We start from the raw sequence: 15,730 nt of genomic DNA on the forward strand, positions 1-15,730 counted from the left end.
CAACCACTATGTCGTGGCCAGATTCTTGCCACGTCGTGGTGCACATGAATGATGTGTGTTTCCTCTGGCTATAACCTTGTCGTGGTGCATCCTTCGCCATGTCGTGGCCACCACAAAAACCACAATTTAAGACTTTAATTGTCATAAACTTAAGGGAATTATTTATCTAGAACTGATGTTACACACACACGCGCGCGCGCACGCGCGCACACACACACACACACACACACACACACACACACATATATATATATATATATATATATATATATATATATATATATATATGTAAATTAAAGAACTAAAAAATTATTCATGAATTAATATTTTATTTACAATTTAAACGAGCTATGTGTGTTGGTTCTGGATGATGTTTCCAAACTGCCAATCGCTAAACCACCGACTCGTAACCCACGAACTCTATTTCGAACCTATTGCTACGATTAATTGAATAAAACTAGAAGTAAGCGTATGTGGATATATGCATATGCATATGTATATAAAAATATAAATATATGTGCATTTATGCATATTGTTATATAAATGTAAGTTATTTAAGTTAAACATTCTATTAATTTTTTTAATATTGCCCAAATATGTTTGCTATCCATAACTTATCTAACCAAAAATCTTATATTTCAATTGTATTAGATTATTGGTCAATGAACTTATTTCATTATGCATTTCATGATTTAATTATGGGTTACAATTTTCGATCTCACTTGTAACCCGACATGAAAATAAAATGATTTTGGTGGAGATTTTTGACCCGCCAACTTGCCAACCTAGCAATCCATATATTATATTGTTTGGGTTGGTTACTTGTTTGGGTTTTCATATCAACCCACCAACCTGCCAACCGTTAAATCGCCGACTCGTGACACACCAACTGTAATACGACCCTACTGATAGGATTAATTGAAGAAAACTAGATGTAAATGTATTAGGGTATATGCATATTCCTATGAATATGAAAATATAAGCAAACTATGAGAAAGCCCACACGTTGTGCATGAATATATTTATATAGTTAAAACCAAGGTTCTAAATAACGTAAGGTGTGACTTGGCGGCAATGTCAAGCCTCAAGCTTTTCCGAGGCTTGGCGAGCCACGTCGTTTGTAAGGCGTGACTTAAGGCGGCAATTTTGTATATAATTCATATTTTTATATGTATTTTCTACTATTATTCATTTTTATACACATATATGAGTCATGGCGGCGTTTTGGTAAAGCTTGGCGGCACATACAAGCCTTGGAGCCATGTCGTGTCATGGCGAGCTTTTTAGAACCTTGGTTAAAACAATAAAAAATTCATTATAAATATCTAAGTTATTATTATTAACTATGACATAACAATTTTTGTATACTAAATCAAAAGTTTGATATAAAGAAGTTCCTACTAAAACTTATTAAACATTAAACGATTACTACTCAAAATACTCTAATGTCTTTTTAGAAAATAGGTTATTTTCAACCACATAATTCCGCACAAACTTTTGAAATACATAATATAACAAATACTACAAAAAGATACTACAACTTTTAGTAACATAATTACACTAACATATATTTTAACATTTTTATTCAAATACCACAGAATACTACTAATTGATATAAAAAACTTTAAAACAATTTAAAGAATATATAGAAATAAACATACGAATCCCTGTTGATTCGCCTAAATCAATTATTTCAATTCTTCATATTTGAATCACAAATACTTTCAAACAAATGATATTTTTGTGACAAAGTCTTACTTATATACTACTAACATAGCTACAATATATATATATATATATATATATATATATATATATATATATATATATATATATATATATATATATATATATATAGGGAAAGGATCAAATGAGAACACCTAAAAGGTTGAAAACGCGAGAACAGTTGTGAACCAATCATCATATAAGGGCATAAAATGAATTTTACAATATAATTAATTATGGATAATTTATGAGTAATTAATTAATTCCTAAAATCATGGGATTTAATATGATTAATAGATTTTTTACCTAAATATTAGGAACTTATATAATCTATTTTTAATTAACAAAATCAATAAAATGATTTTAAAAACGTTTTTAGCATAATTTAAAAAAAAACGTTATTTTTTTTTGCTTTAAGTTTTTTTACCAACCACATAAAAAATACTGACGCATTAATCATTTTATCCGAATATTAGTAATCATGCATGAATAAATATATATATTTGTAGTCATATATGAAGCCGGTAATAATCTTGAATGAATAGATGAATTAATTTATATTCATGAATGAATAAAACACAATTAAAGAAACATCACCATAAATGAAAACATCTAAATATGAATTGCTTCAATCATTAATGAATATACATTTAATCTTATGAATACATTTAAATACACATTTAATCACTAATGAATACACATTTAGTCATAAATGAATAGAAAACACTGTTAAGAGACAAAGAATTTCTAATATGGTATCGGCTTTGGCTTCCTCAGTTAAAGAGATTGATTCGTTGTGGATCTTCGATGGGTCACAGAGGCGTGGTAGTCCGGTGATGATTTTTCTCAGACCGCCTTAATCTTTTGTGTCACCCGACTTCCCTTTTCCATAACATTCTTTCTATGTGTATATTTTTGTCTGATCAAGCTATTGTATCTGTATCAACATAAAAACCCAATATTTATAAATGAATAAGACATGAGTGAAAAAAATAATGTAATATAATAAGCCAGACTATGATATTTACTGTTTATAAATGAATAAGGTGTTAGTTAAAAAAAGAGTTTAACGTCTTAAGCCAATTTTACTTATTTATTGATGAATAGATCAATGAACAAATTCATATGTCTTGTCTTTTGACCCAATAAACAAACCTGGTGTTCGTAATCTGGTTTGATAGCAGCAAATGGTGTCCGTAATCTGATTGCAGGAAACTATAAAAAAAAACTGAACTTTAAGGGGGACAATGAATCCAAAATCAAAAGCCTAAAAATTCTAGGGTTACCTTCAAATTGGGAACAAGAAAACAACGGGAATTAATCTGGCTATCCAACCAGATTACGAACATCATTTGCTGCTATCGGCACATTAGATTGTGTCGTCGACGACTCCTTGGCATCCACGTCTTTTGATGTCGCAATCGGTCTCTGTATATGTCTCTTTGTCGCAATCGGTCTCTGTATATCATCTCCATTGAAGATCTGGCAGAGAAACATCAAAGAGATTGTTCGGCTTCATCACATCTTTGATAGTCGCTTTTAGTCGGCGTTGCATACGATGATTAAGGTTGTGGTGCAAAATGATGAGGATGATGAACAGGTTTTAATGGTGCTCAAAGATGGTTGTGGTGTGAGATGATGAGCAGGAGGATTCGATTTTATTGATACAACCCTAGGTAGAAAATGGTGCTCAAAGATGGTGGCTATGCGATGGTCAAAGATGGAGGATGGAGGAAGACGATGAACGCAAACAGTGGTGAAGAAGGTGGGGGTGTGCGGCCGGTTTTTTTCAAAATAATTAGATTAGGGTTTTCTAGTTAAGTAGAGAGAGAGAGAGAGAGAAAAATTATAGGAATATCTATTTAATTAAATTATATGGATTTCCTATTGTACCCTTCTTGCCATTTCAAAGTTACATATTTAGCACATCAATTTTATAAATGTTCATAAATGGTCCAATTAATAATAGTCATAGATCTAATTATTTACAAGGTTGTGATCTGTTCTCGCGTTCTCAACATTTTAGGTGTTCTCATTTGATCCTACTTATATATATATATATATATATATATATATATATATATATATATATATATATATATATATATATATATATATATATATATATATATATATGGGGAAAAGTTATATTGACAACACGAAAAGGTTGAGAACGCGAGAACGATTGTGGACCAATCATTAGTTAAGGGCATAATAGGATTTTTACAGTATTAATTAATATGAATATGTTATGTGCAATTAATGCCAAAATTCTAAATAGCATTTATAAAATAAATATTATACTTTTTAATTAACGAATTTCATTATGATTATAACTTTTTTTTATAATCAATATTAAAGCTATTGATAAATTTTTTTTTTCTTTTGAATATTCGTAATCAAATATATTAATAAAACATATTCCGAATCATATATAAATTCGTTTGTAATACTAAATGAATAAAACACAATTTTTATATAAAAAATTCAATATAATTGTAATCATAAGTAAATAAAACTCATTACATAAATAATTATATGATACCACCATTCACACGTGAATAACACAAAATTTAGAGATAAAAAAATTGAATACAATTATAAACATAAATGAATAAAACACATTGCCCTATTAATTAGATTATACTTTTATTCATAAATGAATAACAAAAAAAAATACAATGTGATAATTTTCAATTTTTCATATATATCGTAAACGAATACAACACAAACATCAATTACAATAGAATAATTAACTATTATTTTATAAATATATTAATATGTCATGATGATTTCCGCTTTAGAGTGTTTGGTTGTACATCCGCATTCCATAATTGCAATCCAGAAGAGTCTTGATTTTCTCTCTACATTGTCAAATACAAATATATATCAATAACATTAACTAAAGAAAAAAAAAATGAAAAACAATAGACATTAATCTTAACAAAATATACTTATAATCATAAACGAATACAACTTAACACGATTGAAATTAGTCGATTACATATAACTAAGACACCATGTATGTTACCCCTTCATGAATGAATAGAACATAAATTATACAAAAAATCCATAAAAATTTGCAATCGTAAATGAATAATTTCGTATTTTTGATCGAATCATTTATAATTGTATTCTTATATAAATAAAAATAGTTTTTGTCATCATCCTTATTTCTTTACATACAAATAATCTATAATTATATTTAAATAAGAAAATTTACGATATATTACGGACTTGACCAATTAAAAAAAACATCAAACCACATATAAAATAATAACTTTGGCATAGTATGATATAAATTGAGAAATAGAACATTATCAATATTAACATACACATCATCATTCACTTTGGCATAGGATTTAGCTTCCCATCTTACTGTGATATAAATTGAGAAATAGAAAATTACCAATATTGATATACATATAACTAGGGATTTTAGTTAAATGAAGACGAAAAGAGCATTGTACCTTCTTCCAAAAAAAAATCGAGCAATATCATCCGTTTCATCCTCCATAATTTTCAAAGCTTTGCAGGTTGTCATCCATACCTTGTGTATAACTACAAAAGGAACATATCGATAAACAAGCTACAGAAAAAACAAAAAGCAAAGATAAATTTTTTTTTCTTTCTAAATCACGTGATCAAAACAATCTGTTTCCAATATGAATTTTCCATAATACCTCACTCAAAGTTTATGGATTGGAGTTTTGTTTCACCTACCATTAATATGCATTTATTTATTCATGTTTTATTTTGTGGGTATCCCAATTCATTTAGTAAATGGGAAGAGTATGACTTATAAATAACATATTCAAGAGAAAATGCATTACTGGCTACGTATTATTTGATTGTCAATTTAAGCTCACCCCTCTGCATGTTCTTCAAACATTTTTAGGCTCTTTTCAACAAATCATACCTACCCTTCGTCACAGTAAAAAAACCAACACATAACTGGAAGAAGAAATTGACGGAAAGGAAAGACCGACAGTTGTAGAGGTGGCGTTAGTTGATGCTGACCTTTGTCTTTGGTGTGGCTAAGATGGTGAAGAAGGGCTGTAGGAGACTGATTAGGATGGTAGACGGTGGCTGGATAATTGCGTCTTGTATGATGATGGCGGAGGTTGCATAAATGGTGTCGTGTGTTGTGATGATAGTGGAGGCCGGAAACTACAAATGGAGTCTTGTATCTCGTACCAGTTTGATCATCGCAAACATCTTTCTAATCTCGATGGTTTACGGTTGTGGTTCTAGCGGCTATGGTATTGTTGTTGGCTGCGTGAAAAGACGAAGACGGTGAGAATAGATGGTGGTGGTGGATGAACGAAGATGTGAAAATAGATGGTGGTGGTGGTGTTATGGAGGGATAAAGTTTTTAGCAGCAAATATGTTTGGCGTTGGCTAGTTGTGAATTACATTTAGGGTTTATGTTTCCTTCTAATACCGGTTACGTAGAGAAAGAGAGAAATATAGCTAATTTAGAGGACATACCATTTATTGATTTTTCGGAATTCCCATTATACCCTTTTGTCCATTTAGAAGTTACAAATTTATCTCATTAATTTCATAATTGACATGAATGACCCTTTTAATAATAGCCAAAGATCTAAAAATTTAAAAGGTCAGGATCTGTTCTCGCGTTCTCAACATTTGGAACGTTCTCAATATAGGTTCCAAAGACACTTATAAACGCGTTTAGCGGCGACCGGGACTTTTAGCGGCGACAAAAAACGCGTTTGTTGTTTGTCGCCGCTAAAAGTCCCCGTCGCCGCTAAAGGCGTCGCTGCTAAAGCCGGTTATTCTTGTAGTGCTTACCTCTATATATATATATATATATATATATATATATATATATATATATATATATATATATATATATATATATATATATATATATATATATAATGAGACATGAAATATTAATTCAAGAAATATGAAAAGTTATTTAGGTTCCAAAGACACTTATAAGATATGTATATATTAGACAAATAGAAAAAATAATTAGTAAATTTTATTGATATAAGGAACATGAAACGTCGTTCGGTTTCAAATGAATGTTGTGTGAGAATAGAAATTATCTTTAACCATATCATTTTTTATGACCTCGTTTATAGTATTTTATAGTATGGAATAGATGTGCATATATATATTTTGTTATATAAATGTAAATTATTTAATTTGAAAATTTTATTAAAAAGCTTTAATATTAACCACGTATGTTTGTTATCTATAACTTATCTAAACAAAAATGTTATATTCAAATTGTATTAGATTTTAAGTTACATATATTACAAAAAATAGTGACACAGTTAGTTAAGTGCATGTTGTAATGCATATATTAATTAATCAAATTAATACTACAAAAAATAGTGACAACCAGGCAAGTGCATGTAATTAAGCATTACTTTCAATAAAATAAAAGTTAAATTCCAACTAGTTCTTTTTCCTAATAACAAATAAAATAATATAATTTTAAAAAGTTAAATTAAAATTAGTCTCATCCGTTCTAGGTTTGTGCGTCTTAATTTTGGTTTGGAATTTCGTTCGATGCACTGTGATGCACTATGATTGGTTATTATTTTGTTTTGTAATTAGTTTTTTAGCATATGTGGCCTTCCCCCTGTAGTTCGGATGCTCCACGTATTCCTATGTTTCTAGTAACAAGTTTCTAATGTGCATAATTCATGTAATTTCATTCTAGTCTTTTCTACGTCGTTTGTTTTTCTTTCCATGTATGTCTTTTCAGTTTCTTTTTAGGGTTTATGCTATGTTTTTCCGATAACCTTTCCTTTATTTTGGTGTTCTTACACTACATGTTCTTCTTCATAATAACTGTTTTTCATTGATGTTGATTTGTCGTCTTCGATCTTTTTCAATTGCTTACCTTACACTGGTTTGCCACTAGATATTCAAATATTATGCAAATGGATCCCCCATACTAGGCAACAAGAAACATGGTTTATTGCAGTCGACAAGAATGTAAGTACATATAATTTACACAAAAAATTTATAACTTATTAAAAGAATACACTCAAGCACACATCAAATTTTGTAACATGGTGACTAAATTTAAATTCTAAGGAAAAAACGTAATAAGATGTTCGTAGAATCGCAGTTCGTCATATCCAAATGTTACAGAATCGATGACTACACATGTTCAGATACGTAGAAGCATCAGAAAATGATCTGTAATTCAGTTAATCGAAATGTTGTCCATGCATAAAAGGTTAAAAAAATTATAGAAACAGGATCCATTCTAGAATGATGGTTTGACTTTTCTTCGAGATCACGCATTCCGATAGTTGTTGGTTTCAACGAGGGGTATCCAGGTTATTATTTACCAGAACTTAATATCATACTATTAAATACAATAGACATATTTTAAAATAATATGAAACATTCTTTACAGATTTCATTGGAGTTTTCAAAAAAAATTAAAGACTGCTTGAACGAAAACAATGAGCAATTCATAAGCTTGACCCTTCTCGATGCAAAGCAATAGACATGTAATCTTTAGTTTTGCAATATCGTTATTTATATAAAAGCTAACACTGATGAAATATATAGTGATGAAGAAATGTGCATCATGCTATTGAAAGAATGCATAGATTTTCCAAAGAAATTCGATCGTAACTCATTGAACAACACATCAGCTTCACTCATTATTGTTGTCACTAATGTAATCCTACCATACTTGGAGATACAATCAATTCATTATCTCTACCTCAATTGATATATATATATATATATATATATATATATATATATATATATATATATATATATATATATATATATATATATATATATATATAAAGTTCAAATGTTTCTAACAACTTGTGTTCCTAAATGCACCAATCACAATTTAACAAATAATTAAATAATTAATAAAATCAAAAAGGGTATTTCTGGTTTTTTTGCACTTGCAATTAAGGAAACAAAATAAATATATGTTGACCTAATAATATCTTTAATTTAAATTCTTAATTTAAAACCCCCACTTACGTTCTTAATCTCTTTCGTTCTTCCTCTGCAAATCGAAAAGTCCATTGGCCGCCCATCAAAAACACTACTACTATTTCTCTTGAAATTTTATTCCTGCCGTCACTCATAGTGTTTCAATGAATCCCCTAATTTTATTTGAAAATTAAGGTATCGATATTCAAGAAAAATAGGAGGCTTGAAGCTAATGCCGATGGTGGTGGAAAGAAAATCATGGTAGGTTAATTTCTATATCATTTCTTTATAATTTATTCTGTTGTTCAATTGAGATAAATGTATTTAGATCTCTTTGAATTTTATTAGTATTTGGTTTTTGTTTTTAAAGAATAACATTAATACTTTTTGAAAGTTGTAAGAATTGGTGGATGTAAATCGCAATAACATTTGTATATATGCAAATTAATATAGTCATTAATGATTTTTTCATTTTTGTCTTCATTTGATATCTTTAGTTTGTTATTTGATTTGTAGTTAATGGGTTGATCCATTAAAATTAGGTTTTAATCGTATTTTTCCAATCTCGCTGTGTAGTTTTAAAATTTCATTTAATTCAATCCACAAGTTATTTAAACTAGGTGGGGAACCCCCGCGTTGCGGGGGTCGAATGCGACAATTTTTTTCGTTGTTTGTTCTTTGTAAATGATATTTGATCAACTATTTGTTTTTAGTTTGAATATTGTTATGGGGCAGTAATATTGTTTCGTCATGGGGCATTAATACTGTTTACGAAAAAAAACTTTGCATTTGATTTTAACCAAAAATAACTTTGGATGTGATACAATTTCTGAAACTTCTTTTTGAAGCATAACGATACATTCCAGTTCCATAGTTACAAAAATTTACATAATTTAAAACATTAAAATACAAACAGATGGTATTTACTTTTAATCCTACGCTTTTTACGCATACCTGTGGTATTGGGTACTTCCCTATGTTCAAATGTAAGAAAAAAATCTATAATATCATATAATGCAGTACATAAACAATAAAGTAACTAATCCAAGTCATCAGATTTTGCAATAGTTGTTGTCGCCTGTAAGAAATAGTAACTTACTTTCGTTACTTTATTTGTTATAAGATGTTGCTTTAAAGTACAATCTATTAGGAAGGAAAAAATAGTGAAAGTAGAGGGCTAACCACAAACCTGTTAAGTGGTTTGCATGTGGCAGTTATTGGTCCGAAGGTGATTGCATGATATGATCTAGTCAAAAATGAATATACAATGAAGGTAGTTTGGTCAAAATTATTATACATATTAATTTTGATATAATCTAGCAAAAAATGAATACATTTACACCTGTGGGCACCACCCACTCGTTTTTTGGACCGGCTGCTCGACCAGTTGCAGTTTCATGCGTTCTCTTCTATCTAAAAGGTGGCTAAGGCAAGAACAATACACATAAAAGTAAATTAGTTAGTTAAATGGTTATTGGGTGAAACCGGTCATTTTTTGCTAATATTGTTGGTTTCCCTGTTAAAAATGCATATAACCACATGGATACATAATGAAGATCCAACCTTAATAAGCTTCATATTTGAGTCAACCGACAGCGATGTCAGCAAGTTGATCGATTGTGAACTGTACAGAATGGGATAATCAATATTTATTGTTGAGCTTATTTTCTAATAAGCTCAACATCGTCCTAAAACAATAAATATTGAATTTTATTAATATAAAAACAGGGGCAATATGGTCCTAAAACTGTAAAGAAATTAATTTTATTAATATAAAAGCAGGGGCAATATGGTCCTAAAAATGAAATTTTTTTTTTTATATTAAAAGTGTGGAGGGGCAATATCGTCCTAAAACAATAAATATTGAATTTTATTAATGTAAAAACAATGTTCAGGGGCAATATCGTCCTGAAACTGTAAAAATGAAACCTTGAAATAGAATTAAACCATCCGGTGTGAAGCCCTACAAATTCCGACGTATGTGTGATGAATTTCCTCACCTTCCAATCTCTATCCACCGATTTCACACCTGCAGTTCACCTAACAATAAAGTTGAAAATAGCGAACATTCCCACTTACATCCTTTAAAAATATATAAGAATAAGACAGTTTTTATATGGCCAAAAAGAAAGGTAAACAGGTTCAAGTTGTGACCTTGCGACAATAGCGAACATTCCCACTTACATCCTTCCAGATGCCAAATATGAGGTCCAACTGATTTGAGAAAAAGCCTACATCAATATACACAACCAAGAAATAGCAGGTAAGTGGTAATGAGATCCAAAAAATGAAAAAAAAAAAAAGTGAAGAAATCGTTGATAAATTAATAATAAACTGCAAAAACACTCATGTGGTTCGCTTTTGAGCTGTTGTAATGACCATTTTGCCATTGGAGCTGTTTAATCTCGAGTGTTATACGATAAAAAAAAAAAGCAGGTAGAGTAATTTGTTCTAGTAGCATTTACATTGAACATGGATTATTTGAATAACTAAGTTTTAGGAATTTGAACACCTCCCCAACACTATTGTACACTAATAATTTCATTTTTTTCTGTTTTATTGGTTATGCAAATGAGAAGATAAAAAAGGCAGCACACGGCGCATTGATTGTCGTAACCGATGCAAAACCGGAATGAAGCAGAGTGTTGTAACCGAGGAACAGTGAAGCGGTGGGGGAAGCGGTGGGTTTCCTGGACCGGTGGCGGAAGCGCGGCGATGACACGAAGCGTTGCTGGAGCGATGACGGTGAGGTGCACCGGTATTGGAAGCTGAATCGAGGATGGTGATAGCAGAGAGCGGGAGGCGACGTCCGAGATGGGGGAAGTGGAGGCATGAGGGGATGCGACAGACTTTTATGAAACATTCAGAAAAAATTATTTTTTAGGATTGAAAAATCTAACCTCAACCAAGGCAATACGAAGATTAAGTATAAACAATTGTTGGATAGCAAGATCCGTTTGTTCCTTGTGGATTTGAAATATCTTCTTTCCTTCCTTGAAACTGCTGTTGAATGATGTTCTTTAAATGACATTTCCTGCCAAGTCATCGATATAGGACCACACATCAATGTGAACCGGTCAATAAAATATTCTGAATATATTATAAAAGGTTTGTTCAAAGTTAAACTTTCATTATCATGTGTGCCTACATCCATTTCCAACATATCGTCATGTCATCATATTTATGAAAAAAAATGAAAAATATAAAAAGGTTGATGAAAAAATAGATAAAAAAAATCACCTGTAGCAATGCATCTATAGAAACAAAACGGTTTCCTTCTAGTTCAAAATACTCAAAAGTCAAAACCTGTACCTGCAATCATTTCACAATTTTCAAGACTTAAATACTAATGAATCTTTTGTAATTGTTTCATTTCTATTCAGTCAATCTGTTTTCAGTTTTATAAAATAATTAGGGGACTGGGTACAAAAACAACACCATACTATGAAATTGAGTTGTGAAAAGAACTCACTTTATAAAAATTGATCTTTTTGCAGAGCAGATAACACGCACGTAAACGACTTACAAAAGTAGTACCTAATCCAAGATAAAAACCATTTGTGATTTTTTTTTGAAATTTTATGGTTTCCATCATCTGTGAAAGTGAACAATCGATGGAATCTATTCAAGCTTTCGTGACAAAGGTCATACATATATATAAACCATACATATCGGATGACACGCACATACATACAGATCACATTTTACACACACACATTAAGTCAATTGGTTATTATTAATTAAGTTACTTGTCTATTGTTTAATAAAAGGTCATATACTACAAAATCAATTTAACCTGGCTATTTATTATTAATTTAGTCACTTGTATATCGTCTGATAAAAGCTCATATACCACAAAGTTTTGGTATTACCTTAATAGAGGCAATATAATATCAAGGTTATAGTGTGAAGAGTTGGTGAAGGTTGGACCTATTTACCCCTGTGTTGTAGAACTGTAACTCAAACCGCTAAAAGTCACAAACCACACATGATGAACTTAAGTAGATGTTGTTGGAGCTGAATGAGAAAAAAAATAAATTAGATGCGTTTATTGAAGAAGAGAAACAAAAAAGTTGGATATACTACAAAGTTTAAGAACCTGAATAGAGGATTTCAAAGCACTTACTGTAAACCTATGTTGGAGAAAGAGAAGACGAAATTCAAAATCAAAACCCAGTTGAAACCAATTTATACCCAAATAGAAGCATAATTTCGTTCATTTCTAAAAACAATAAATATTGAAACAAATTATACCAGTTTCATCTTATGCCATAAATCTCAAGCGACTAAAAGATATCTTAACAAAATCAACAAACTCACCTGGTTAATTTATTGACCAGGATAGCAATTGAAACCCTAAAATCGGTGAGAGGTGCCCTTGCCGATTTTTCAACCCTTCCTCTTAGCCGTAATTGATTTAGGAGGACGAAGACAGTGGTGGGTTAGAGGTAATTTGATGTGCAGGAACCCAAATTTCCACAGGCAGACAACAAAACCCAAGTAATTTCAGAATTTATACTTAGGGTTTACAACTTACCTGTCAAAAGCTTGTCCAGCAGAAGGAAAGAGTTGAAGAAATTAGGGTTGAACAATACCGACACAGGGCTGCTGGCTACCTGATGGTCGTACCTATTTGAACAGCAGATGCATTTATACCACCGAAAGCAGTTCTTACACAAGGAAAGCGCACCTGGTCTGGATGATGCGTCTGCCATTGTCAAGAAAAATAAAAGTTCATTCTAAAACCCAAAAGAATGACATTGTCGACATTACAAAGTTACCTTTTTGAGAGGAGTACGTGACGAAAAGGTCTGAATAGGGTTCCGAATTGGGATAAAAGGGTGCCATCGGTGGCGTTTCGATGAGGAAAGCGTTCGGTGGCGGCGTTTGAGAAGCAGGCGAAAAGGGGTTAGAAGCTCCAGTTGGCGGTGACTGCTGGGTTGCTGTCGGTGGCACAAATCAGGAGTCAGTCCGGTCGTGAGAACCTAAATCGCAGCCTGGTCGATGGCCATCTGCATCGTGACCACTTCAACCTTTAGGATGCGTCGATTTCATACACCGATGGTGGAAGTGTCGAATTCACATACCGACTGTGGAAGCATCAAAGAAATTCGAGGTTTTGAAGAGCTCAACGGAACGTATCCGGTCCCACTCCCTTCGTGAGAACCTAAATCGGAGCCCGGTCGATGGTCATCTGCGTCGTCCCGTCTGTAGCTTGGTGAAATCCGAATATGAGTGGATGAGAAAGCGGGTGGGGGAAGGTAAGCAGAACCAGTGGGGGAAGGCGTGGGAACGACACGTAGCAGCTCCATTCTCATCTTGGACCAAATTGTCAATACCACAAACTTTAGTGCCAAAAATCTGAAGAATTCAAAATATGAAAACCTATGAGCCATTTTTGCCAAAAAAAAAAAAAAATCAGGAAGTTCAATGAAGTGACGAAGAAAACAAAACATAGAGAACTAGTAGATATTCTAATAGAATTTATTTTGCAAAAATGTATAAAATGATTATTAATAATAATATTTTCTTAAAATGGATTAGTGTTTTTGTTAAATTTTATAGTTTTATTCTTTTAGAATATACTAAAAGTTTTAATATTTTAAAGTTGATTTTATTTTCTTTATGGTTATAGATTTTGAAAAGACTGTCATTGATATGGAAAAAAGAAGAAAACATGGAGAAGAAGAGTATTCTAGCAGAATGTATTCTGCCAGAATGTATAAAGTGTTTCTTAATAATAATATTCTTTCAGAATGAATTAGTGTTTTTGTTAGATTTTGATGTTTTTATTTTTATTTTTTTAACAATTCTTAGTTTTAATCTTTAAGAATAAATGTAAGTCTTATTCTTATCTTCTAAGGACCAAATTGTCAATACCACAAACTTTAGTGCCAAAAATCTGAAGAACTCAAAATATGAAAACCTATGAGCCATTTTTGCCAAAAAAAAATCAGGAAGTTCAATGAAGTGATGAAGAAAACAAAACATAGAGAACGAGTGGATATTCTAACAGAATTTATTCTGCAAAAATATATAAAATGATTATTAATAATAATATTCTCTTAAAATGGATTAGTGTTTTTGTTAAATTTTATAGTTTTATTCTTTTAGAATATACTAAAAGTTTTAATATTTTAAAGTTGATTTTATTTTATTTGTGGTTATAGATTTTGAAGAGACTGCCATTGATATGGAAAAAAGAAGAAAACATGGAGAAGAAAAGTATTCTAGCAGAATGTATTCTATCAGAATGTATAAAGTGTTTCTTAACAATAATATTCTTTCAGAATGAATTAGTGTTTTTGTTAGATTTTGATGTTTTTATTTTTATTTTTTTAACAATTCTTAGTTTTAATCTTTAAGAATAAATGTAAGTCTTATTCTTTATGAATTAATGTAATTAGTGATTCTTAAAAAATAAAATTCATATTCTTTAGAAAATGTTATTCTTTATAATATGTTATATAATTCTTTAAACCTGTAAATTATAAAAAAAACTATATTGAATGAACCATATTCTGTAAGAATAAAATCGAAAATATATTTACTAGTTTATGTTTGACTCTCTGTCTTTCCGACAGAATAAAATCGGTTAGTATTAGAAAATATAATAGAATTAAATTTGAATTAATTTAAAATTTTCAGAATTAAAAAAAGTAAATTAATTATCGCTTAAAATCCGAAATTTTCCTTTTTTAATATAGGTTAATTGACCAAAACACCCTTCTGCAGAAATTTATGTGATTATATGGTACATGTTACCCTATTGTAATATAGTAGACCCTCAGGTCATGATCATTGATTTTATTCATCCATTGGTCCATAATTATGCTTACGGGCACACAATAGATGTAAGAAACAAAATAACCTAGCCCTATATATCTACTACTACTTATAAAGCATTTAAGCAAAAACTCTTAAACACAAGTTTTTATGCACAAGATACATGTTTTATAAGCCAAAACTCTTAAAGATGACCTAAACAACGTATTGTACAACCCCTGCATTCCTTTCCCTTCTCATGTCTTCAACTCACATGGATTGC

At 30.7% G+C, this 15,730-nt stretch overlaps 1 protein-coding gene and 1 long non-coding RNA gene across 28 annotated transcripts; both read right to left on the minus strand.

Moving 5' to 3' along the window:
• Window positions 1-5,093: 5,093 nt before the first annotated feature.
• LOC145162628 (uncharacterized) lies at window positions 5,094-6,174 on the minus strand. Its single transcript, XR_013739215.1, has 3 exons — window positions 5,746-6,174; window positions 5,196-5,286; window positions 5,094-5,103 (listed from the first exon to the last, which is right to left on the minus strand). It is a non-coding gene; the product is annotated as an uncharacterized LOC145162628 (long non-coding RNA).
• A 3,326-nt stretch (window positions 6,175-9,500) lies between these two features.
• On the minus strand, window positions 9,501-14,041 carry LOC145166593 (uncharacterized). 27 transcript variants are annotated; one of them, XR_013740607.1, is made up of 13 exons: window positions 13,770-14,020; window positions 13,464-13,694; window positions 13,003-13,390; window positions 12,782-12,815; window positions 12,621-12,699; window positions 12,155-12,219; window positions 11,923-11,994; window positions 11,583-11,716; window positions 10,837-10,913; window positions 10,612-10,711; window positions 10,246-10,370; window positions 9,872-10,106; window positions 9,501-9,760 (listed from the first exon to the last, which is right to left on the minus strand). XR_013740607.1 is itself a non-coding variant. In XM_079085614.1 (13 exons), the coding sequence occupies exons 7-10, from the start codon at window positions 11,744-11,746 to the stop codon at window positions 10,268-10,270; spliced, it is 309 nt and encodes a 102-aa protein (XP_078941740.1). In that variant the 5' UTR covers window positions 11,747-11,772; window positions 11,923-11,994; window positions 12,155-12,219; window positions 12,621-12,699; window positions 12,782-12,815; window positions 13,003-13,390; window positions 13,464-14,041; the 3' UTR covers window positions 9,501-9,760; window positions 9,872-9,928; window positions 10,025-10,095; window positions 10,230-10,267. The 27 variants fall into 27 exon arrangements, 15 of the variants coding, with proteins under 15 accessions (XP_078941740.1, XP_078941739.1, XP_078941738.1 ...); XM_079085614.1 differs by having other exon boundaries at window positions 9,872-9,928; window positions 10,025-10,095; window positions 10,230-10,306; ... (1 more) ...; window positions 11,583-11,772; window positions 13,464-14,041; XM_079085613.1 differs by having other exon boundaries at window positions 9,872-9,928; window positions 10,017-10,095; window positions 10,230-10,306; ... (1 more) ...; window positions 11,583-11,772; window positions 13,464-14,041.
• Window positions 14,042-15,730: the final 1,689 nt, after the last annotated feature.

This window comes from Lactuca virosa, chromosome 3 (assembly GCF_052849685.1).
Source record: "Lactuca virosa cultivar CGN04683 chromosome 3, Lactuca_virosa_CGN04683_v6, whole genome shotgun sequence".
In the NCBI taxonomy this organism is placed as follows: Eukaryota; Viridiplantae; Streptophyta; class Magnoliopsida; order Asterales; family Asteraceae; genus Lactuca; species Lactuca virosa.

Bases quoted from the DNA above. Each gene is read 5' to 3' on its own strand.
- LOC145166593 (XM_079085602.1), bottom strand. From the start codon at position 11,746: ATGTGTGGTCCTATATCGATGACTTGGCAGGAAATGTCATTTAAAGAA. The intron at 10,307-10,611 runs GTTTCATTTTTA...CATTCTGTACAG, and splicing joins TGGTTTAATTCTATTTCAAG to TTCACAATCGATCAACTTGC. The intron at 9,929-10,024 runs GTGTAAATGTAT...ATTTTTGACTAG, and splicing joins CGAGTGGGTGGTGCCCACAG to ATCATATCATGCAATCACCT.